Genomic DNA, 25182 nt, shown 5'->3' on the forward strand with positions numbered 1-25182 from the left:
ACTCCAAGAGCATCAGAATTTCCTGACCCATACTAAAATGTGCACATTTAAAGTGCATATTTAAAGTGCACATTCGTATGTCCAGATTCCCAATGAAGTAGACCTCGACCTGATATTAAGCTTTTCAGTGTGGTTTTCAGGATGTACATTTTCTTGGAGCACCAGTACTGTACTATATCATGTTTGGTTCTTTATTATGGCATAATGCCATAGGTGCTAGTTGATGAAAACGTGCACTTGAAATGCAGCAAACAGTTGAAACTAGCCAGTACTGTGGAATTAAACATTTCATTTCAAATACATTGACTGCCTATGCGGAAAAGGTTACTAAAAGTCAAATTTCTTTAGCAAACAGACAAAAATAACTTCATTGTTCTGCAAGGTGATAAATGCTTGACAGTCAGAAAGGTGGACATAAAATAAAATCTGAAACTAATGACATATTTTAGCCTTCTGTAATTATGTGAATGTATTTTAATTCATTTGATAGCTCCCGGCCACGGATATCTGTTTTGTTTTCATTCCACATGAGAGTAAACGAATGGGAAACAGCAAAATCGCTACATGTAAACATGGGTCTGTTGGAGACTATCCACTATAACTCAGACTGCTCTGCGCATCAGCGTCGGATCTATGATATTTTCGAACTGGGTCAATACTAAAAAAAAGATCAAATTTTCAAAAAGATTTTCATCTTGTAGTGCACATCTTTCTGAAAAGTCTGAAACATAAAACATATGTGTTCAAAGAAATGTAAGACATGTTATTTGGTCTTAAGTGTGCCAAAGTGCAGTGCAACGCCTCTTCATAAAATATTCTTCTATCGCACATCACTGTATTTCACTCTGTGGAATTGAAACGTGTGTATTTTGTAATGGATGCCATCAAACCTACACAGGATAGTGGAAATTAAAATGTCCTGTGGTGCCTCTCCTGCTCCCAGTCGGCCAGTTTGACAGCCTGCCCCTCTTTTTTTAAAAAAATCTCGCAATTAATAGCGGATAGGATTATTTGTAAAAGGGAGAACAAGAACTCTTCAGAAAATCTGCACTCTTTATTGACAATTGGCTAATAACTTACTGTTTTGTGTGACATAATATTAAATATAGGATACATAAAACCCATAAAGAAAAAGAGACAAGCAAGAGAGTACACATTTCTTCAATCCTTAGCTCCTCGCATTTTTCCTCTCTAATCTTGCTACAGCTTTACATGGCGTGCTTTCCTTTCTGTGAAAGAATCTATTACCTCATCAAAGCTCGTCAAATATTTTTCTACATGAAAAATCGAAATGTTGTTATCTAATACTGAAAAAGCTGTTAACACTAATAATACCCAAGACTGGGGTGGTTTCTTGATCTGATTAAGTCTATTTTGTCACTGTCTGCTAGATAAAACAAAATAGATCTTTCTAATATTGGAGCAATTTTGTAAGACACACCAAATAAATGAGAATGTTTTGGCACAAATGGCCATTTTTATAACATGAGAGAGTATAATTCACGAAGTGCCAATATCAAATGCCTATTAGGCCTACTACAAGCAAAAAGCTTTATGTTAGGAAACAGTTTCACATTTCATTCATATGCACCAGCTTCTCAAGCATGAGATCGAAAAGTAGAATTAAGAAATTTTTATATAAATTTGTAATCGTTTTATTCTTCCACAATTTGTGTGATGTCCCCGTTTCTTCTCCTTCCTTGTTCTAACAAACAATCTTGTCATCACCAATTCTGCAGCTATTCCTGCCATTGTCAAAATTTGTTCAGTGATTAACTTCACTAACCCTGCCAGATTGTTTTCCAGTTAGGCGTTATTACGTGTTCGTACTACACATTTTCCACGTTACTTCCAGAATAGAACTTAAGCGGCTGCTAGCCAGGGACTGTACAACTGGTCCTTACTAGTGTACCGACCTGGCCAAAAATTGGTCAAAATTTCACATTCTTGGGAACACTGACAAGATAGTACGTAATATTTCTCACCTGTTATTCCTGTCAATCGTTTATTTCCATTCTGGTAGTCTGAATCTATGGATTTCGCTAGTAATTATTAACAACACTGATCATTCGCAAACCCAATCAACCACATAACCAGACAGCGATTGGCATTCATCTGTTTGGCTTTACTCCGCTCAGCTTGTATAGCCCTGTCCCCTTTTGTCTGTGGAAAGTTTATTTCTAGATGTGACGAGGATTTTCCTGACTCAGACATCATGTACGCTATGCACGCTTTCAAAAATCAACTTATGATTCATTCAGAAATCAACGTAAAATGAGTTCAAAAAGCAACAGGGGAGTGTTTCAAAATCATATGAATAATCGATAAGACAAACATGCACAGGATGCTAGGCGCTTTGTGAAACAAGTTTTTTTCCCCCCCTCAAGAATATGAATTTGGGCGCCCCCTTTTTTCGGTAGCATCTAGCTGCTTGCTGCCACTGCTTGCACAGCCAATAGCCACATTCCTGTAGCCAGAAGAGGGAGAATCTACTGCTCAAATGTGACTCAACTGCGCATGCCATGAGCCCGCTCATAACTGCTAAAACGAATCTAATGTAAACAGTTGGGACTTCACACTCATCGGAGGAAATTTGTTGTTATGAAACAATGTATAGTCTTCCTAAAGCCTTTGACACATTTTGCTGTTGGCAGACGCTTGCATGAGCACTGTGTGTCATTGTTGCATATGACACATTTCTTTTGCAATTTAAGTTATTTTCGTTTTTTTCTCTTGTTTATGTTTTATTGTTGAAGTATTATTCTGCAGTAGTGGGATACAATAATATACTTCATTGGAGAATCGGTTCTTAACATGCAAAATTATAAAAATTTAACTGGAAACTAAAACAATGAAAAATTCCCAGAATTCTAAAAAATTACCGGGTTTTTCCCGGTTTTCTCCCGGATGAAAAAATTCCCGGGTTTTTCCCGAATCTCCCGGCTGTCCCGGGTTGTATACATCCTGCATAATGTGTAAAAGTGATTTCATTGTGCCTGTCTGCAACTCAATGGGTCATCTTTACAGTGAGTAGCAGTCTATACTTTTTGTAATATTTTGACCAGGAAGGACACATTTTGCAAGTTGTTGAGGAAGATCCAGAAGTCCGCTGTAGCATGTGACACATCTCTTAGTGTGACATGGTGGGTAATTCATGTCAGATTATGTGCTTGGATCATCTCGAACACGTACAAGGCCTTTTACCTGCTGGTCTCTGACCATGGGATAACTTTCACAAATTGTTTTCTCCATAACCTGCTACCCTGTTGTTTCTATCTTCATTCTCGTTTAAGTTATAGACCAGGAACGGGAGGAGTTGGAATAATTTTGAGGAAAAACTATGGCTCATGTGTCAAGGGATATGTGCAATATAGCTCTCGAATAATACTAGTCAAACTTGAAACTAAAGCAAAGGACACTGTGATAATACAAATATACATACCAACATCCAAAGAAGAAGATGCAGTCATTGATAAAATATACGAAGAAATAAGTAATGAAATGAGAAATGTTAAGGGAGATGAAAACCTGATTGCCATGGGGGACTGGGACGCAATTGTGGGTGAAGAACCGGAGGAAGAAATTGTTGGCAAATATGGACTTGGAAGAAGAAATGAAAGAGGGGATCGACTAATCGAGTTCTGCTCGAAGCACCAATTAGTTGTTGCAAACACACTTTTCCAACATCACAAATGAAGAAGATACACATGGAAGGTCCCTGGAGACCTGAGGAGACAGCAGATTGATTACATTCTAGTGACAGCACGTTTTAGGAACCAGATAAAAGATTGCAGGAGCTATCCCTCTGTAGACATAGGCAGTGATCATAACCTGGTCCTGATGAAAAGTTCACTGAGATTCAAACGTTTGAAGAAGAAGCCAGTAAAACTTAAATGGGAACTAGAAAAACTGAAAACTGAGGGACTGGCAAAGTGCTATGCTCATGAAACAGACAACCTAGCTAAAAATTTTCAACATGGTGGAGTAAGTGAAGACTGGGATCAAATTAAATCTGGTATATACAAAACAGCAGAAAATATAGTTGGAAGAACTGAACCCAAAAACAAGAGAAAATGGATTACAGCAGATATTATTGAGCTGATAGAAAACAGGAGATTATACAAAAATGCAACTGATGAACAAGGAAAAGCTGAATACAGAAGACTAAGGAATTTAGTTAATAGAGAAGCTAGGACAACAAAAGAAAATTTTCTTGAAGAATTTGCAGGGAAGTGGAAGAAAATACACAAAACGGAAGAACTGATTTAGCCTACAGAACAGTAAATCAGTTTTTTAACAAACGTAGAACAACACTCTCAGGCACAATAGAAAATAAAGAGGGAAAAATGCTGTTTGGTGAAGACATGGTGAAGAGATGGAAAGAATACATAGAGGAGTTGTATGCTGGAACACCTCTTTTGGAGGAAGTAATAGGAAGAGAAGAGCAAGTAGACAAAGATGACAAGGGAGATGACATTCTGCAAGAAGAATTTGACAGAGCTCTGAAAGAACTACGGGACAACAAAGCAGAACTAATAAAGAATGCTGGTGACAGCATGAAAATGATGCTGCTTAAACATATTAGGTCCATCTATAACACAGGAGAGACACCGACAGACTTCCAGAAATGTATCATTGTTCCTATACCAAAGAAGGCAGCACCTACAAAATGTTAACAGTACCAAACTCTAAGCCTAATACCACATGCATAAAAAACTATCATAAAAGTAGTTCTGAAGAGAATTGAAGAGAAGGTGAGGATATGCTGGGTGAAGATCAGCTTCGTTTCAGAAGGGGATTGGGAACAAGAGAGGAGATTCTGGCACTGAGACTCATTATTGAAAAGCAATTACAGAAAAATTAACCAACTTATATTGCCTTTGTAGACATGGAAAAGGCATTTGATAACATTATCTGACAAGAGATGTTCAGAGTGCTGAGTAAAAGTGGAATAAAGTACAAAGACATCCGCGTGATACTCAGTTTCTATAAGAATGAGGTGGCAGTGATTAGGAACCATCACCAGGAACAAGAAGCAAATATTAGAAAAGGGGTAAGACAAGGATGTGCTCTCTCCCCTCTTATATTGAATGCTTGCATCCAGGAAGCTACAGACCAAGTTCGAGAAACTACGCAGGTGGGGATCAAAATTAATGGGCAGAAAGTAGACAAGCTATGTTCTGCAAATGATATTGCTATAGTCAGGGAGACAAAAGAAGATCTAGAGGAAGACCTCAGGACAATGGAAAAAATTCTATGCAATCAGTATGGACTGAGAATAAACAAGAAAAAGACTAAAGTGTTGGTATGCAGTACAGGAGAGCAGAATGCGAACCTCTGAGAATGAGAATTGGAAGAGAGGAGCTGGAAGTGATAGAGGCATTTACTTACCTGGGAAGCAAAATCACAAGGGATGGTAGAAGCCGGAAAGAAATTGCGAGCAGAACACAAAAGGCCAAAATTGCATTTAATCGGAGAAGGAACTTACTCACCAGCAACAACATCAGTCTGAAAATAAGGAAACGTATCACGAAAGGTTTCATTTGGAGTGTGGCCCTATACAAATGTGAAACTTGGACAACTGGAAGAGAAGAGAGAAGATGGCTAGAGGTCCTGGAGATGTGGTGCTATAGAAGGATGATGATCAGCTGGAGAGAGAAAGTAACAAATGAAGAGGTGCTTAGAAGAGTACAGGAAACTAGATCTCTGTGAAGGCACATCCAAATAAGAAGAGAGAAACTTGTAGGGCACATCCTATGATACAACATCACTGGAACAATAGCAGAAGGAGCTATTGAGGGAAGGAATCGGCGGGGGTGACCAAGGATATCATACATGCAACAGATCATGAATGATGTTGGAATGTAACACATACGTGGAAATGAAGAGGAAGGTAGACAGAAGAGAGGAATGGCAATCTGCTGCAAACCAACCTCAGGGTAAAACCCTAAAATAAAAAATAAAAAAATAACTTCTTTAATAAAAAATGAAGGCCTTTCACACATTATAGGCTTTTTATTCTTTTGCTGTAAGCAATCACCTCCCAAAAATATGTAAAAGTGTTTGTCATACTCTGTGTATCATAGTGATTGTTTGCAAAAATTCTCATCTGGAGGTTAATCATTTTCATGACCTCTATTTTTTGCTCAAGTCACATAATTAAGAATGAAAAAAAATGTGTGCTGAAAGCTACACGTTCTAGGTAGTTGATGTAAAGTATGACACAGGCCCAGAATTAATTTAGATATGTAAGGTAAACATCCTAATATCACAATAAAATTGGCCAGCATAATCAACTCGGTAACAGCCTTGGATTTAAAAAAAAAAAAAAAAAAAAAAAAACAGTCCTCATGATCCCAATCTGACATGACATTAAGCAACCCTGTCAATGTGTTGCAGAATTCTGTAATGTTGTCTCTACATGTTGAGTGTTGGTGCCACCTTGCCAAGTTGAAGATGGTGTCAACTTCTCGAGCTGACATTTGCTCATACTTGACAAAAATTTCATGGTGTTTTGCTTTTAACTTCTAGCGCAACACATTACATCCCATTGCTGAAATGCATTTAGGTCCATTGAAGTTGCATAGCAAAAGTACCCTACTGTATAAAATAACAATGTCTTTCAACATCTACTATAATTGCTCTGCCATGTAAAACTCTATGTACTCTCAATGTGCCACCAAAGGTCTAGGCTATCCACAAACAAAATGTATTCCACTGTGCTAATGGAGTTGGGCTGGCATTTAGTAATACATGCCTGTCAAGTATACTAGCACTTTGCTTATGCAGCTCTGTGATGGAACAGAGGAGTGTCCAAGTAATTGGTGAGAATTTTACAATGAAAGACAAGTCTGTGCTCCAAACTCCAGGTTATTACGCACAGCTTCTAGAATTATTTGAAGAGCAATGTCTGTAAAAGTAAAAACCGCAATGAACTGATGACTGGCATGTGGTGCATGTTTTAACAGCTGCCAGTTCTTTTCCTGGTTTTGTATTGTTCTCCTACCACTGCAACGATCTAGTTCCATACATTGATTGTAGCAAATATTGCCAATAATCTGCGATGTACTTTCTGAGAGCTATAATTTTTTCCTTTCGTTGTTCCCTCCATTACCAACTTAACTAGTCATTAATAACACATTAAGTGTTAACAAAGAGGCAGTTGTTCTCCTAATTGTCTTCCATAGACTATTTCTTCATTTATTCTATATACATGCACGCATGCCCTAGCTTGCAAATGCCAGAACTATGGTCTGGCATCTCAGGAGTAAATAAATCTCTTAAGCACTTTGGCACTATTTGCAACTGACACTAGCAGTTTTAGGAATTATGCACTAAGTTAGAACAGTGCATTAACAGCAAGTTTAAGTTAAAACAATGCAGAGCTTATAAAATGAGTACTAAAAGGCTGTGATCAGAAGTGCACAAAATATTGAGAAACAATTTGAATGATGGTCCATCTGAAACTTCTTTGCTATCTGGAGAACTGTTCCTGTAAGATGGATGCACAGTATATGTACTTTACTTATTACTCAATACCTCTTTCACTCAAAATCAGAGACTAAAATTCTGTAACAGCTACATTTTATCTATAACTTACCAACTGCCAATCTGCTGGAATCAAATGGATCCCAAGCAAAGTCCATTACATTTGTTCCCTGCACAAGTGTAGGTATTACACCATCTGGCAGCTTGCCGGTTCTGCTTATTTCAAACACCGCTATCTTGCCACCAGGTCCACTGAGTGGTACAGCAACACGTTCAGAGTTTGCTGAAATAAACTTGTCTGTTAAATTATCTAAATATTATTTTCTACGATTAATTTAAGACTGAAGGTAGTAATTCACCCCACAATGGAAATGTTGAGTTTTCAAGAGGCACAGATGCCAGAACTGTATATTCAGTTGGCACAGAGTGTGTGTGTGTGTGTGTGTGTGTGTGTGTGTGTGTGTGTGTGTGTGTGTGAGAGAGAGAGAGAGAGAGAGAGAGAGAGAGAGAGAGAGAGAGAGGGGGGATGGAGGGGGGAATGGGGGAGAGGGGAGGAAAGGGGAGGGAGCGAGAGGGGTGGAAGGGGGAGGGGGAGGGAGGAGGAGGGGGAAGGAGGGGGAGGGAGGGAAAGGTGTGAGGAAGGGGGAGGGGAGGGGGAGGGAGAGGGAGGGGATGGTGGGAGGGGGAGGGGAGGGCGGGAGAGAGAGAGGGTGGGAGGGAGAGACGGTGGGAGAGGGAGGGGAGGGCAGGAGGGGAGGGTGGGAGAGAGGGTGGGAGGGGAGGGTGGGAGAGAGGGTGGGAGGGGAGGGTGGGAGGGAGAGGGGAGGGGAGGGTGGGAGGGAGAGGAGATGGCGGGAGAGGGGATGGGAGGGTGGGAGAGAGGGTGCGAGGAGGGAGGGAGGGAGAGGGGAGGGGAGTGTGGAAGGGAGAGGGGTGGGTGCGTGGGAGGGAGAGGGGAGGGCAGGAGGGAGAGGGGAGGGCAGGAGGGCGAGGAGACGGCAGGAGGGAGAGGGGAGGGCAGGAGGGAGAGGGGAGGGGAGGGTGTGAGGGTGAGGGAGTGTGAGGGGAGGGAGTGTGAGGGGAGGGAGAGGGGAGGGAGAGGGGAGGGAGGGTGAGGGGAGGGGAGGGTGAGGGGAGGGGAGGGTGAGGGGAGGGGAGGGTGAGGAGAGGGGAGGGTGAGGAGAGGGAGAGGGGAGGGAGGGCGGGGGAGGGAGGGTGGGAGGGAGAGACGGTGGGAGAGGGAGGGGAGGGGAGGGAAGGGCGGGAGGGAGAGGAGATGGCGGGAGAGGGGAGGGGAGGGCGGGAGGGAGAGGAGATGGCGGGAGAGGGGATGGGAGGGTGGGAGAGAGGGTGCGGGGAGGGGAGGGAGGGAGAGGGGAGGGGAGGGAGGGAGAGGGGTGGGTGGGCAGGAGGGAGAGGGGAGGGCAGGAGGGAGAGGGGAGGGCAGGAGGGAGAGGGGAGGGGAGGGTGGGAGGGAGAGGGAGGGAGTGTAAGGGGAGGGAGAGGGGAGGGAGAGGGGAGGGATGGTGAGGGGAGGGGAGGGAGAGGGGAGGGAGAGGGGAGGGAGAGGGGAGGGAGAGGGGAGGGAGAGGGGAGGGAGAGGGGAGGGAGAGGGGAGGGAGAGGGGAGGGAGAGGGGAGGGAGAGGGGAGGGAGAGGGGAGGGAGAGAGGGGGATGGGAGGGGGATGGGAGGGGGATGGGATGGAGGGGAGGGGGGGTGGTAGGGAGGGGGAGGGAGGGAGAGGGGAGTGAGGTAGGGAGAGGGGAGTGAGGTAGGGAGAGGGGAGGAGGTAGGGAGAGGGGAGTGAGGTAGGGAGAGGGGAGTGAGGTAGGGAGAGGGGAGGGAGGTAGGGAGAGGGGAGTGAGGTAGGGAGAGGGGAGGTGAGGGAGAGGGGAGGGGAGTGAGGGAGAGGGGAGGGAGGTAGGGAGAGGGGAGAGAGGTAGGGAGAGGGGAGAGAGGTAGGGAGAGGGGAGAGAGGTAGGGGGAGGGGAGGGAGGTAGGGAGAGGGGAGGGAGGTAGGGAGAGGGGAGGGAGGTAGGGAGAGGGGAGGGAGGTAGGGAGAGGGGAGGGAGGTAGGGAGAGGGGAGGGAGGTAGGGAGAGGGGAGGGAGGTAGGGAGAGGGGAGGGAGGTAGGGAGAGGGGGAGGGAGGTAGGGAGAGGGGAGGGAGGTAGGGAGAGGGGAGGGAGGTAGGGAGAGGGGAGGGAGGTAGGGAGAGGGGAGGGAGGTAGGGAGAGGGGAGGGAGGTAGGGAGAGGGGAGGGAGGTAGGGAGAGGGGAGGGAGGTAGGGAGACGGGAGGGAGGTAGGGAGGGAGAGAGAGGGGCAGGGAGGGAGAGGGTGGATATGGGGGGAGGGATAGGGTGGATATGGGGGGAGGGATAGGGTGGATATGGGGGGAGGGATAGGGTGTATATGGGGGGAGGGAGAGGGGGGATGCACATGCCCGCCGACAACACAACGCATTTGGTGAGTTATTACCTTCACTTCTAAATTATTTACATTCTGCCAGAACTTCCTATACCACTTTTCTATAATTAGTACTTAAAATCTGATATCTCACATGCACATAAATGCCTGAACCATTATGGCACTACTGCCAACAAACACTAGTGATTTTAGAAATCATACACAGCTTTAGAATAACCACTTGTATCAACTCAATTGGTGTTGAAGAGACAACAAATGTGGCTTTACTGCATACAATGAACATCAAGGAATTATTAGACAACTAAAGAATATTATGTCATTGAATATAATGGGGCAGCTGGCTTTAAGGATCACACAACTTCTAACATTTAAGATTGTGGATACAAACTCATAGAAGCAATCACTTTTCCTTCTCATGCTAAAAACATGGCATAATATGCACATTAAAATCCCAGTGTTTTTTAATGGTTCATATATTTTTTCACAACTTTGAAAGCAGTCAGAAATATCTGAAATATTCAAATAAAATGTAGTAAAATTATTTTACTGGATACAAAATGTTGGTGATAAATTTATACATACATCCATTGTATGTCTCAAACAATGGAAAATCCCAACTGGAATAATGACTGTATTATGGAAAGGACAGATCGCTACTCACCATATAACAGAGATGTTGAGTCACAGACAGTTGCAACAAATAGACTACTAAACATGTAAGATCTTGGCCAGAAAGCCTTCTTATGAAATAGATAACATGCACACACACACACACACACACACACACACACACACACACACACACACACACGTTCATGCAAATGTAACTCACACATAAATGACCACTATCTCTGGCTGCCGAGGCCAGATTGTCAGCAACTGCGCATGATGGGGGAAGCAATCTGGATGGTGGAGTAATAACAAGGCGGGGAGGGGCAGGGATAATATGGAAGGCATGGGGAATGGTAAAGAGCTGCTTGTCGGAGTTTAAAGGGACAAGGTTGAGAGAGGGTAGAGCAGCTTGGTACAATCGAAAGTTTAAACGGCAGTGTGGATGAGGGTTGGGGACTGGAAAAAGACAGAATTAAAAAGGCTGTGGATGTGCTTGTAGATGAGAAAGCTGTGTAGTGTTGGAATGGAAATAGGGAAGGGGACAGGCAGCTGAAGGGCAATGACTAATGAAAGTTGAGGGCAGGAGGGTCACAGGAACTTAGCATATATCAATCACAGGGAGTGTGTTGGTAGGAATAATCCAGAAGGCACAGGCTGTGAAGCAGTCATTAAAATGAAGAAAATTGTGTTGGATAGCATGGTCAGTAACTGGATGGTCCAGCTGTTTATTGGCCATTCCAGCGGACAGGCACCTTGTTGACTGTCATGCCTTCATAGAACAAAGCAGTGGTTGCAGTTTAGCTTGCAGATCACATGACTGGTTTCAGGTGTAGCCCTGCCTTTGATGGGATAGGTGACACTTGTGACCAGATCGAGGTCCATTACAGGGATATGAGCCAATGGGTTGAGAGCAGGGGCTGTGTAGGGATGGAAAAGGATTTTACGTAGGTTTGGTGGGTGGCAGAATACCACTGTAGGAGGGGTGGGGGCACAGCAGGAAGGACATTCCTCATTCCATGCACAGTGAGAGGTACACCCCCCCCCCCCCCCAACCAGTTGCTCGCAGTCTGGTCTCAACAGCCAGAGACAGTGGTCATTGGTTTGTGAGCTGCATTTGCATGAAGGTGTTTGTGCATATTTCCCTATTTCATAAGAAGGTCTTCTGGCCGAAAGTTTACATATTTAGCAGTCTTTTTGTTGTGCATGTCTGTAACTCAAAATTTTCATTATATTATGAGTAGCAATCTATCACTTTCATAATATAGGTACTGTGAACATCACTGATACAATCGCCATCAATGAGGTAGTACATAGTAGAAACTTCCGTGTGTGAAAGCGTTACTCTCACAACATGAAGGGAAATGAAATGAAGATATAAGACTTTTATTCATAAAAAGAATAGATTAAAAAACTTCAAAAGATAATAATGTACAAGTGCATCCTGGAGTAAGAGTAATCAGAAATATCCATTGTGTTGATACATGGATGGTTCAAGAATAAGAATGTTAATCCTGGGCAGTAAACTTATTACTTAATGAAATATGCAGTTAATAACATGGTCTCAATGAGTAAGAAACATAGAATTGTTAATATTTATTCACCTGTGTTTCTGGTTCAAGTTGCAGGAGATAGTGGGCGTATGTGCTTAACATGTGCTTGCTTGGGTGAAAGTGTGCATATTCTCTTTTGCCCAAAAGCTAAATGTGTACTGTAAGTGCCTCTCTGCAACTCAATGTGTCATCTTTATGGTGGGTAGCAATCTACCTTTCACCTAATAACATAGATACTCCAACCTAGAGTTTCCATTGTTTGATTCTGTTGTAAAAAAATAAATAAATAAAAGTTTCTAAATTTTACAGATTCAAATTTCAATAGGCTCCCAACAGAAATGGATAATGTGTGTTACATACCATGTGTCTTGAGAGCTGAGATGAAAATATTCCTTGCAGCAAAGTTTTTCGTACTTTGTGCATTATCTCGTCACAGCTATTTAGAGCCTTTTGCTATGTTTCGGACTGGTGACTATCAAATGTGACAAAACTTTTAATGTTCATATCATATTCTCGATCAGTGCATAATTTAATGCACAATGGGATCACTATAACTTTCATATAATACTATAGTGGCTAGTATCAAACATGCATGTACGGTCTACATCACAAACTTACAGAACTTGAGTGAATTCAGAAGGTAACAGACCAATGGTTGTCAGAGTTAAATCAGTGTTAGTTTATGTAATTCAAAATACATGTTAAAAATCAATGTTAACTATGTATGAAACAGAAAAAAAATGTCTTATTTTCAGTTAACAGAGAAAGAAAACTGAAGTGGGTTGCCACACATGTTAACAAAAAAAAGGGACCAATCTCTGGAGTCATGAATTTTCAAAATGGCCCTCCAGCATGAAAAATGGGAAGATGGGAAAAAGAGAAAGTTAAATGCAGAGATAGGTGCTGGACAGATGTAAAATTTATTCTAAGCAGTGCATTAAGGAGAAAAAAAGTGGAAGTAACAGACTCTAATGGTTTACAACAATTAAATTTTCTATTGTCTACACATCCTCAACTGTTCTGACTTTGCTCATGGAAGATCAATTGTTGTTTCAAACAATTATTTCTCCGCATTGTTATGTATCGCTCATGAACTGCGCCGTAAAAGCCAGAAAACTATTCACTGCATGAAAATGTGACAGACAATTGATGAAAACAGTTCTTAATAGTACAGTAAATGTCAAATGACATTGGGCTTCCCGATTGTTTTGAACAACATCATGTAAAAACCAATTATGTCATAGAAGAGAAACAAATGAAAAAGATTAACAGTATTTTTGCATGCCAACACATACCATGAAATCCATCACATTCACCAGAAATCTGTCTGCTGACATTGCGTATGTTCTCAATATGTGTTGACTTGTGCAAAGGGGTGCCTTTCAAATGCCGGAATTTTGATACACGGCCTGAAAAAGGAAACATACAGAGCACAAACTATTAACATAATTCACATAATAAATTTCATAAACATTTTCTGGGTTACTGTAGCTTTTCAGAATACACAAATTAGCTATTTTCTTCAGTTTTACCAGTGAAATAAATTAAAATTGCCAAAGGACAGTAATGGAAGCCATGAAAGACATATAAACAGTAATATTAGCCATAAAAGACATATAAAAAGTAATATCAGTTGTTCACTTCAATACCGTACACTGAGAACTTGCAGGAGATGTAGGATGGTAATACAGAGTGCCATATTGGTATGCAAGGTTTAACAAAACAGAATCTAGAGTGATCACATTACTAAAGGACCAAACTGTGATGGCACATTAATGTATGATTTCTTGACCTTGAACTGTCTTTACACTGGTAAGTTTAATCAGAAATGATCAACTCTTTAATAATGACCTAAATTACAAATACGATCTGCCATTAAGACAAAAAATGTTATGTATATACAAGGACTGACACATTAAAAAAATGAAAGTTATGTTACAAATTCATGTCAATTAGTGATGATACACTGAAGGTGGCTCTGTAAATTAATTGCCCATAAATGAATCACTAATTAGGCATACTCTAAAGTAAAGTTGAAATGAGTTTGTAAGGTCGCGATCAATATTAAGTCTGACATGCAAGGGGAATTAATGACAGCAGAATTACATGCCTGCACAATAACAGTCTACATAACATCTAATGCAGACTTCAACTTCATTAATCCTAGGCAATTCAACTCTAAGATTATCAAGATTGTATTGGGAAATTTCAACAGCAGAAGCACAAGCTGAGGTTATGAAACTATAGACAAGAATGGTGAAAAGCTGAAAAGCTGGGTGGAAAAGGAAAGCATGAAACTCAAACACTATCCAAAGTTGAGCAATCTTTTCCATGTAGAGAGCTGTAACTGCATGAATATTTTCATTAGTTCACAAGCAGCTTAACATGTGGTAAAAAAAAGCTGAGGAACCAACACCAAAAATACAGCACAATTCTAATAACATGGGCAACAGTTACAATTATCAACCTAGAAGAAGTTGCCTGTAAACAACAATTTAACTTCAGATATTTGTGCTGGGAAAGTTTCTCAAAAGAAATGGACAATGAAGTTGCAAAATGTTAAGTGACTCCAAAATTGTATAGGCTTTCACATTTGTAGAGGAAAAAATCTCTCAAAAGAACATACCTTGTGTGTGCAGAACACAATATATATCCACCCTCAATCAAGACAGACTACTTAAGACTTTCAAGGTAAATATGAAAGAGACCCACTTTCTGAAGACACCATTCAAACAGGTGAAGAACTGAGGAAATATACAACAGAATGCAGAAGGGAAATATTGATCAAATCTTTTAGCTGATACATATATGATTCAAAACAGTATAAGGGCATGGAAACTAATTGAAAAATTTAGCAATGATCCTAAAAAACTACCAGAGCAATTCGCCTTAGTAATGCCACATGAAATGGCTCACCAACTATTTCAGAACGCTGAACAAAATTTGATAGTCAAAAGGAGCAGCATATTTATGTGTGTCCTGTGCAGAATGAGCTGTGGAATTATTGGGGAGACAATTATTGAGGATAAAAACACCCGTCAGATGACTTCCCATACTTCCATAACCTTGTCTTCAGATTCAAGTATGAGTAGTATTATCCTGTTATAGCTTGTCTTTTACATGCATAATGTTTTAGCACCAAGCCATGGCAGTTCCAAAAAGGCACACAGTGTCACCTCACTACCTGATGGTTGAATCTTCACCTTTTTCAGGTGGTTGTAAATTCACCTGTTTTCATGCTTGCTTTGTTCCTTTGTCTCAGTCAGGTGAAACCCAATATTTATACAAGGAAAATAGGAGACTAAAGAAGACATCTGGATTGGCTACTACCTCAGTTCAGCAGGACTTTTCATTGTGTGTGAGCAGTTTTGGAACTGGTAAGTGGCAGCTCTGTCATTCTCAAAATGTCATGCAAGATGCTGAAAACTGATCTTGAAGAGATTTAACTTTTCCCACTATCACCTCAATTTTGATATGCCAGTCATCTCGTACAATTCCTAATTCTTCACAGAGTGTTTATCTGACATTTGATTCTTCAACATTTGACCTTGTCAGACCGCACTGGAAATGTCTGTGCACCTAATCAATGTCATATGATGGCACATTATAACTGTACACTTCCATGTACACAGCAGTTACTTAGCTGCAACAGCAACTTTATTTCCCTTCAAATGCAGAAGATAAAGTACCGAAAAATATTTTATCAATGGACTGTGTCATTTTGTTTTGGCTCCTCTAGCAGCATTCTACACTACTGTGGTGCAGTAATCTCAGTGTGTATCAGAACTGCTGATACACATCTGCAAATAAATATAAAAATCAATTACTTAATTTTATTTTATGAAGGTGATAATTAAAGCTTTATGACTACCCATCACAAACAACTCAGTTTGTACTGACTGTATTCAGACAGATTCAAAATGTTCCACAAATGAACATAATACATATTACCAAATGCGTAGAATAATAACATAGTACTTTCCTTCATGAACAGTGGATAATTCTCATCAATATTCATACACAAGAGCTGTAAAATATAATAGAAGCAGATGGAAAATGTGCACATTTATTTACTTATTTTGGCTTAAAATCTCTTTTTCCAGCAAAGTTTCTCTTAGAATAATTCTGTGAAAGTCCCAAATAGTTTCAAATCCGTGAGTCACCTATTAGATAGTTTTGCACTGACAAGAACATCTGATTATTACTAAGTAACAACACAGACACAAATACAGAAATATGTGATTTAGGTATTTTCATATTAATTAACTTGAAAGGGACAGCAGAGTTGTACTGAGTATACAAATACTGTCAAAAGCTGTGGAGCATGCAGTGTAGTGCAGCAGTTAACATTGCTGCCTGGCGTACTGCAGGTTGCCACTTAAAATCTGACCTTCTGCTATTATTTGTTATTTAGTACTTGTAATTTCGTTATCAGGACAACACCGTTATCAGAAGAAAGAAAACTGGTGTTCTACAGATAGGAGCGTGGAATGTTAGATCCCTTAATCAGGCAGGTTGGTTAAAAAATTTAAAAACGGAAATGTATATGTCAATGTTAGATATAGTGGGAATTAGTGAAGTTCGGATGGCAGGAGGAACAAGACTTCTGTTCAGTGAATACAGAGTTATAAATACAAAATCAAATGGGGGTAATGCAGGAATAGGTCTAACAATGAATAAAAAATTGGAGCATTGATAAGCTACTGCGAACAGCATAGTGAATGCATTATTGTAGCAAGATAGATGTGAAGCTCATGCCTACCATAGTAGTACAACTTTATATACCAACTAGCTCCGCAGATGGTGAAGAGACTGAAGGTATGCGAGATGTGATGAAAGAAATTATTCAGATGGTTAAGGAAGACAAAAGTTAATAGTCACTGATAGTAGGGGAACGAAGAGAGGGGAAAGTAATAGGTGAATATGGAATGGGGGTAGGGAATGAAAGAGGAAGCCACCTGGTAGAATTTTGCACAGAGCATAACGTAATCACACCTAACACTTGGTTTCAGAATCATGAAAAAAGGTTGTATACATGGAAGAGGCATGGAGACCCTGGAAGGTTTCACACAGATTATATAATGGTATGACAGAGATTTAGGAAGCACGTTTTAAATTGTAAGACATTTCCACAGGCAGATGTGGACTCTGACCACAATCTATTGGTTAGGAACTACAGATTAAAACTGAAGAAACTGCAAAAACGTGGGAATTTAAGGAGATGGAACCTGAATAAACTGAAAGAACTAGAGGTTGCAGAGGGTTTCAGAGGAGCATTGTGGAATGATTGACAGGAACAGGGGAATGAAATACAGTTGAAAAAGAATGGGTAGCTTTGAGAGATGAAATAATGATGGCAGCAGAAGATCTAGTAGGTAAAAAGATGAGGACTATAAGAAATCCTTGGGTAACAGAATAGATATTGAATTTAATTGATGAAAGGAAAAGATATAAAAAAGCAGTAAATGAAGCAGGTGCAAACAATACAAACGTCTCAAAAATGAGATTGCCAGGAAGTGCAAAGTGGCTAAGCAAGGATGGCTAGAGGACAAATGTATGGATATAGAGGCATATATCACTAGGGGTAAGATAGATACTGCCTATAGGAAAATTGAAGATACCTTTGGAAAAAAAAGAACCGCTTGTATAAATATCAAGAGTTCAGATGGAAAACCAGTTCTAAGCAAAGAAGGGAAAGCAGAAAGGTGGAAGGAGTATATAGAGAGCCTACACAAGGGCAATGAACTTGAGGGCAATATTATGGAAATGGAAGAGGATGTAGATGATGATGAAATGGGAGATATGACACCGTGTGAAGAATATGACTGAGCATTAAACACCTAAGTAAAAAAAAAAAAAAAAAAAAAAAAAAAAAAAAAAAAAAAGTCCCCAGGAATAGACACAATCCATTAGAACTACTGATAGCCTTAGGAGAGCCAGCCATAACAAAATTCTACTATCTGGTGAGCAAGATATATGAGATAGGTGAAATACCCTCAGACATCAAGAAGAATAAAATAATTCCAATTACAAAGAAAGTAGATATTGACAGGTGAGAAAATTACCGAACTACCAGTTTAATAAGTCATGGCTGCAAAATACCAACATGAATTCTTTACAGACGAATGGAAACCAGGTAGAAGCTGACCTCGAGGAAGATCAGTTTGTATTCTGTAGAAATGTTGGAAAATGCAAGGCAATATTGACCCTACAACTTATCTTGGAAGACATATTAAGGAAAGGCAAACCCGTGTTTCTAGGATTTGTAGACTTAGAGAAAGTTTTTGATAATGCTGACTGGAATATTCCCTTTCAAATTCTGCAGGTGGCAGGGGTAAAATACAGGGAGCAAAACGCTTTTTACAATTAGTACAGAAACCAGACTGCAGTTATAAAAGTCAAGGGGCATGGAAGGGAAGCAGTGGTTGGGAAGGAAGTGAGACAGTGTTGTAGCCTCTCCCCAGTGTATTCAATCTGTATATTCAGCAAGCAGTAAAGGAAACAAAAGAGAAATTTGGAGCAGGAATTAAAATCTATGGAGAAGAAATAAAAACTCTGAGGTTTGCCGATGACATTCTGATTCTGTTAGAGACAACAAAGGACCTGGAAGAGCAGATGAACAGAACAGATAATGTATTGAAAGGAGGATGAAAGATGAACATGAACAAAAGCAAAATGAGGATAATGGAATGTAGTCTAATTAAATCAGGTGATGCTGAGAGAATCAGATTATGAAATGAGACGCTTAAAGTAAGAGACAAGTTTTGTTATTTGGGGAGCAAAATAACTGATGATAGTTGAAGTAGAGAGGATATAAAATGTAGACTAGCAAAAGCGTTTCTGAAGGAGAGAAGTTTGTTAACATAGAGTATAGATTTAATTGTCAGGAAGTCTTTTCTAAAAGTATTTGTATGGAGTGTATCCATGTATGGATGTGAAATATGGATGATAAACAGTTTAGACGAGAAGAGAATAGAAGCTTTCGAAATGTGGCGCTACAGAAGACTGCTGAAGATTAGACAGGTAGATCATGTAACCAACAAAGAGGTACTGAATAGAATTAGGGAGAAGAGGAATTCGTGGCACAACTTGGCTAGAAGGGATCGGTTGATAGGATACGTTCTGAGGCACCAAGAGATCACCAGTTTAGTATTGGAGTGAAGTGTGGAGGGTAAAAATCATAGAGCGAGACCAAGAGATGAATACACTAAGCAGATTCAGAAGGATGTAGTCTGCAGTAGTTATTCGGAGATGAAGAAGCTTGCACAGGATAGAGCATCATGGAGAGCTGCATCAAACCAGTCTCCAGACTGAAGACCACAACAGCACACAATACCTGGTAAGGTATTGAGAGATCCTATGTTTGTATATTCTGGAATATTCCATGTCTGTATAAATACCAGCATTCTGGAATACTTGAAGTTTATATAAATAGTTGCACTCTCATTCCAGGGGGTCACTTCTTTTCTGAGTGTGTGGTGGCATCAGTAATAAACATGCTTCCATTGCCAAGTGCTTCATTTTATTGATGACCCTTGCCTTCAGATTTGGACTTGATTGTAGTTTCAGCATATTATAACCAACAGAATACAATGGTGTTCTTGTGTGTGGGTGTATGTGTGTGTGGGGGTGGTTTGTAGCTTAAGGGTGCTCAGCAGCAATGTTATCAGTAACCTTACACATATTAAAGGAAATGTGTGTGTGGTTTGTAGCTTAAGGGTGCTCAACAGCGAGGTTATCAATAACCTTACATGTATTAAAGGAAATGAATGTGTATAAAATGGCTAAAATTGTCATCACACAGTGCAGAGGAAACCTATAAAATGACAATCGTTCACTCACCCCCACCTCACTCAAGTTGACCCACCCAACCTATCTCACACCCCGTACGACAACAGAGAAAGGGTGAAAGGTGCTATATTTGGGATTAAAACACAAGAAAATGACAGCGGAGCTAAAAGGACGATACAGGGAAATGAGAATGGCTGTCCACTTATAAAAAACATGGACAAGCCAATCAGTCTGTTAACACATTAAGAACATCTCTCTAAAATTTTAGGAAAAAAGTTTGACAAATCACAAAACCTTAAAACTCTCACCACATTCATTTGAATGTGACTTAAAATAGAGAGCAGATCTGTCAGCAAATCTGCCACTGTCAGCTGGTGTAAAAATGAAATACCATGTAATAAAACATGAGGCACAGTGATCTTTAGGCCACAAACATCTCACACTGGAGGTTTTCCTTGTTAGGGAAAGAAGACATGTGTCATAGGGATGTGGCCTACGCGAAGATGGGTAAGGAGTATCTCATCTCATCTGCATGGCTGGAAGGAAGTACATCATGGTCATGTTGCATGCTAGACAGAGCTTATGGTCTGTCACTTCCAGCTGTTCCTCTTCCCATCGACTCTTGGCTCTGTACCCCACAGCAAGACGATAAATCTGCATGGCACGGCACACTGAACTGAGGATCACATCACACCACCTTGGCTGCTACATCAGGTCTTCTGTTCTCTGCAATACCCTATGCCCTGGCACCCAGTAGAAAGACACCTCCTTCCCTGTCTTCGTAAGTGGAGAAGGGCGTCCTGGATATCCTGCACTACTTTAGTGGCTGAATACAAGCATTGCAGAGACTGAAGGGCACTGAGAGTGTCAGAACAGATGAGGAATTTAGTAAGTATGGCACATCTCATCTGCTCCAGCACCCTGAAGATCATGGATAATTTATGACTGACTACAGTGAATATGGAGGTAACCGAATATCAAGGTCACGATTCAGGATAACAACAGAGCACCAATGGACATGCTATCTGTGAATACAGCTACACAGTATTTGTGTTCATTTAAGATGTCAGAAAACATTGTATTAAAAGCAGAAGTGTGAGTGCAATCTCTCCTATACTCCACTAAATCTAAAATACTCTGGGCCTCTGCAGTAATGATGGTGGCAGCAGTTAAAACCCTTGATATGAGCCTGTACATGCCCCACACCCAGGGCCTCCAACACAAACTTCGTGCAGATCCCAAATGTTCTCATTGCCCATGGATAATTGGTGAAGTGGTGTTCGATAGCTGGATGAGCAATGGTATGGTATGCTGGTGAATTGGGAATAGTGAGGAATGCATACACCTGATACACCAAAAGAAGCTGCCACCAGGTGGTAAGTGGTGGTTCATCACCATCAGAACAGAGACTGTGTATAGGGCTGGTCTTGCAAGTGCCCATGGCCAGCCTGATGCCCACATGGAGTACAGTGTCAATTATCATCAGGTAAGAAGGCCTCGCTGATCCAAACACTGTGCACCCATAGTCCAGCCACGATCACACAAAAGCCATTTAAAACTGAACCAGACATTGCCTGTCCACTACCCAGGACATGCGGTTAACACACTTCAATACGTTCAGTGCCTTCTGGGCCCTTGCCTTTAAGTCCTTGAGATGTGGTGAGGTGTGGTAACCATGAAGTTTTGAGTCAAAAATAAGGCCCAGAAATCTCACTGAGTCTTTAAAAGGAAGAGTGGTGTCCTATATATGCACATAAGGGGAATTAAAAATATGAAAAGAACAATTAAAATGAACACACACACACATCTTTCTGCAGGAAATGTAAAACTAGTCTTTGTGGCCCAATCCTCCAACTTCTTCACTTGAGGCTGCAACTGACGACTCGCTGTTATGGTATTGCAGGAAGAGAAGAAGACCACAAAATCACCCACACATAAAGAGCATTGGACATAACTCTGTACTTTGGACACAACAGTGTTAATGGCTATGTCAAAGAGAGTAACACTTAAAACTTTGCACTGTATGAAACTATCTGACAGCATGTCACTGCTCTGTACCTAAAAAAGGCATCTGGAAAGGAACGACTGAGTGAAGATGGGGAGATGGTCATGAAAGCCACATTTGCTTGTAGTTGACTGAGAATACTGTGTTGTATGCCTTACTGATGTCAAAAAAACACTCCTAAGCAATGCTTGTTATGAAGGAAAGCCTGCTGGATATCCACCACTGGCATGGTCAAGTTGTCAACAGTTGAGCAACATCTTTTGCATCCCTACTGAGAGTGGCTTAGGAGCTGCCTGGTCTCTATTAACCAAGCCAGATGATGGCTGACCATGGCAGATCTTTCCACACAGCTCATTAAGGTGATGACACATTACACTCTTTCCTGGTTTGAGGAGAGGGATCAAAATTGATTCCCGTCATGAGTCAGGGAATTGGTCTGTCAGCCAAATCAAATTAAAACATTATCAGAGGATTTCCTTGGACACTGTCTGCAAGTGCTGCTGCATGCTGTACCAAATTTGGTTGTGACCAGGTGCCATATCATGAGTGTCAGACAGTGCCGGAATCAAGCTCCCACATGGAGAATGGGCAGTGGTAAGACTCAGAATTTTTGAATCTGAAATGCAAAAGCACGTCTCTACAGTCACACAGCAGCAGCAGAATGCTGGATCCTGGCTAGTTTTGGCAATAGTCATTGCAAAATGCTCTACCATTATCTGAGCAATGTCTCTGGTCTCTGGGTGTTGTTTGGAGACACCCCTGTCTCAACAATGCTGCTACAGGTAATTGACTGCCTTTACCCAAAATCCTTATGATGGCTTCCCATACTGTTACAGAACAACTGGAATGATTGCTGGAGTCCAGGAACACTTGCCATGACCTCCTCTTGCTTTCCCCGATGACGCACCAAGCCATGGCCCACTCTAACTGAAAGGCTGCGAGGTTTCCTGCTGTTGGGCGACACTTAAAACACCACATAGCCACATAGCTGATAAGGATTACTGAATGGCACTCAGCAGTCTGCCAAGGGATGGGTTGTGTCCTAAGATGATAGAGGACTTTGGGAGGGAGAAGAAAGAAGCATGGTAGATCACACATGTAATGAGTTCCAACCACTTTTGGATATGGCCAGGGCATTCAGACACAGCCAGCTGGCTGGCTGAACAACGTCCCCCCACTCTGCTGATCATCCAAGGTGGCCAAGTCCTTTCAGGGAGAGCTCTGACCGGCAGGTGAATGTGGAGTGGGAAGTGGCCCCTGGAATAAAGGTCGTCAGTGACTTCCCACTGAACAGAGGATCAGAGTCTGCAAGAGCTAGAGAGCAGAAAGAGAGGTTGATGGCTAAGAATAACCCATTAGCAGCACAGAAATGAGTGGGCATGAGACATCATGAGTGTCTCCAAAATCGGACCTCGAGGGCAAGTACAGATGAGCCCCACAATGTATGAAGGGGCATTCAAGTCCAATAGTAGGAGAAATGGTCAGAGGAGTTTTTCTGTAAGATCTGTTAGAGCCTAAGAGTCAATTGCATTTGAGGAGGTAAATATAGCCACCAGACAGTGGTCCTAAGACAGGCATGAACTTCCAACTGTGACTACTTGCAGGTCAGTAACCATGGAGAGCGCAAAGGAGTGGTGTGTGTGTGTGTGTGTGTGTGTGTGTGTGTCTGTTAGCCCATCCTTACGCTGAAGAGAAAGCCCCATAGCTCAGGGACATCAGACACTTTAAAAGGCATAGGGGCAGTCCTCTGCCTTGAGTTCCAGTTCCTCTACATTTGTTATGAACCCATTAATGTTCCACTGTAGTGTGGGTGCCATCTATCATGAGTTTGTTTTGTTTTGTTTTATGGCACAAGAATGACTAGGGTCATACGCACCCATGTCAGAACCGTAGAGCACAAAAACAAAAAAAAGAGATAAAAATGACTACACGTTAAGCCCATTCCATGGAAGGAAATACAATTAAAAACAGCGACTTTGAGAATGGTCCATAAAATACACCATAGAGAAACGGAGGTCCTGAACTCAAAGATTAAATGTCCTTCACCATATTGCTATGATGGATAAATAATAAAATGCAGTCGACAGCCCGCGCGTCGTTCGCTAAAACAGTTGATAACTAGGACGGCAAACATAAATGAGAACATACATGGTTGAAAAAAGGGCATTCTGTCGGGAAATGGTGAATCGTCAAAGGTGATGGCAATGAGCACAAAGCAGTAGGGGAGTACCACTTAAAAAACAGCGATGGGTGAAAAGACAGTGCCCACGGCGAGAGTAGGTAAGGCAAGATGGTGAGAGAGGCTTATTTCCCAGGAGCTTGTTCCCATGAAAGATGGACAAGTGGTGATGCCCAAGTGACACCACCTGCTGACAGACAGCAAACCAAAGATCATCAGAGGGAATGGAAGAAGTAACAGGCCGAGGTAAGAGGACTGCAACCTTGGCAGTAGCGTCAGTGGCCTCGTTTCCTATCACACCGACATGACCAGGAACCCACATAATCATCACAGTGGCTCCATCAAGACTGAGCAAGTGACAGCTTTCCTGGACCCATTGCATTAAGGGGTGGATGGTGTACAGCACACAGGGGCTCTGAAGGGCACAGTGAGAGTTTGAGCAGATGACGCAATTGAAAAGCAAGTGTTGCCAGATGCACTGCATGGTTTGATAGAGCGAAGAGCTCTGCTGTAAATACTGAACAGTGTTCCGGAAGCCAATACTGAAAATTATTGGTGCCAATGACAAAGGCACACCTGACACCACAGTCAGTCTGAGAGCCATCATTGTATTCTAAGATACTATTGTGAAGTCCCAAGCAAAGGTCATGAAACTTATGGTGAAAGAGCGAAGCTGGAGTAGGGTCCTTAGGACACAAATTAAGTCCAAGGTGAACACGGGATGTCGCATAAAGCCAAGGTGGTGAAGGGTTCACACCCACCAGGAAAGTGGCAGGTAGTGTGAAGTTAAGCTGCCAGAGCAAGAGCCGAAAGAAAACTTCAGGAGGTAACAGAAGAGGAACGCAGCCCATACTGGTGGTCAAAGGAGTCATCAAAGAAGGAGGCATAGGATGGGTGGCCAGGCATGGCAGACAAATGGCACGTGTTTCTACTGAGGAGGAAGTCACAGTGGTATGACAGTGGTAGTTTGGCAGCTTCTGTAGACAGACTCTCAACTGTGTTAGTGTAAAAGGTGCCAGTGGCCAACGGATGCCACAATGGTGGATAGTATTGAGATGGTGTAAGAAGCATAAATGTACAGATACATAAATGAAACACTCATAGTCCAGTTTCAAATGGACAAAGGACTG

General features: G+C 41.6%; 1 protein-coding gene across 3 annotated transcripts in view; it reads right to left on the reverse strand.

The window, feature by feature from the left end:
• Positions 1-25182, reverse strand: part of LOC126175192 (coronin-7) — a 244646-nt gene that overhangs the window by 119813 nt on the left and 99651 nt on the right. For all 3 annotated transcript variants that reach the window (XM_049921787.1, XM_049921789.1, XM_049921788.1), the window contains 2 exons: positions 13373-13486; positions 7601-7771 (listed from right to left, as the gene is read on the reverse strand). In XM_049921787.1, the coding sequence (XP_049777744.1) occupies positions 7601-7771; positions 13373-13486 (285 nt within the window). The remainder of the gene's footprint in view (positions 1-7600; positions 7772-13372; positions 13487-25182) is intronic.

This window comes from Schistocerca cancellata, chromosome 3 (assembly GCF_023864275.1).
Source record: "Schistocerca cancellata isolate TAMUIC-IGC-003103 chromosome 3, iqSchCanc2.1, whole genome shotgun sequence".
NCBI classification, from domain to species: Eukaryota; Metazoa; Arthropoda; class Insecta; order Orthoptera; family Acrididae; genus Schistocerca; species Schistocerca cancellata.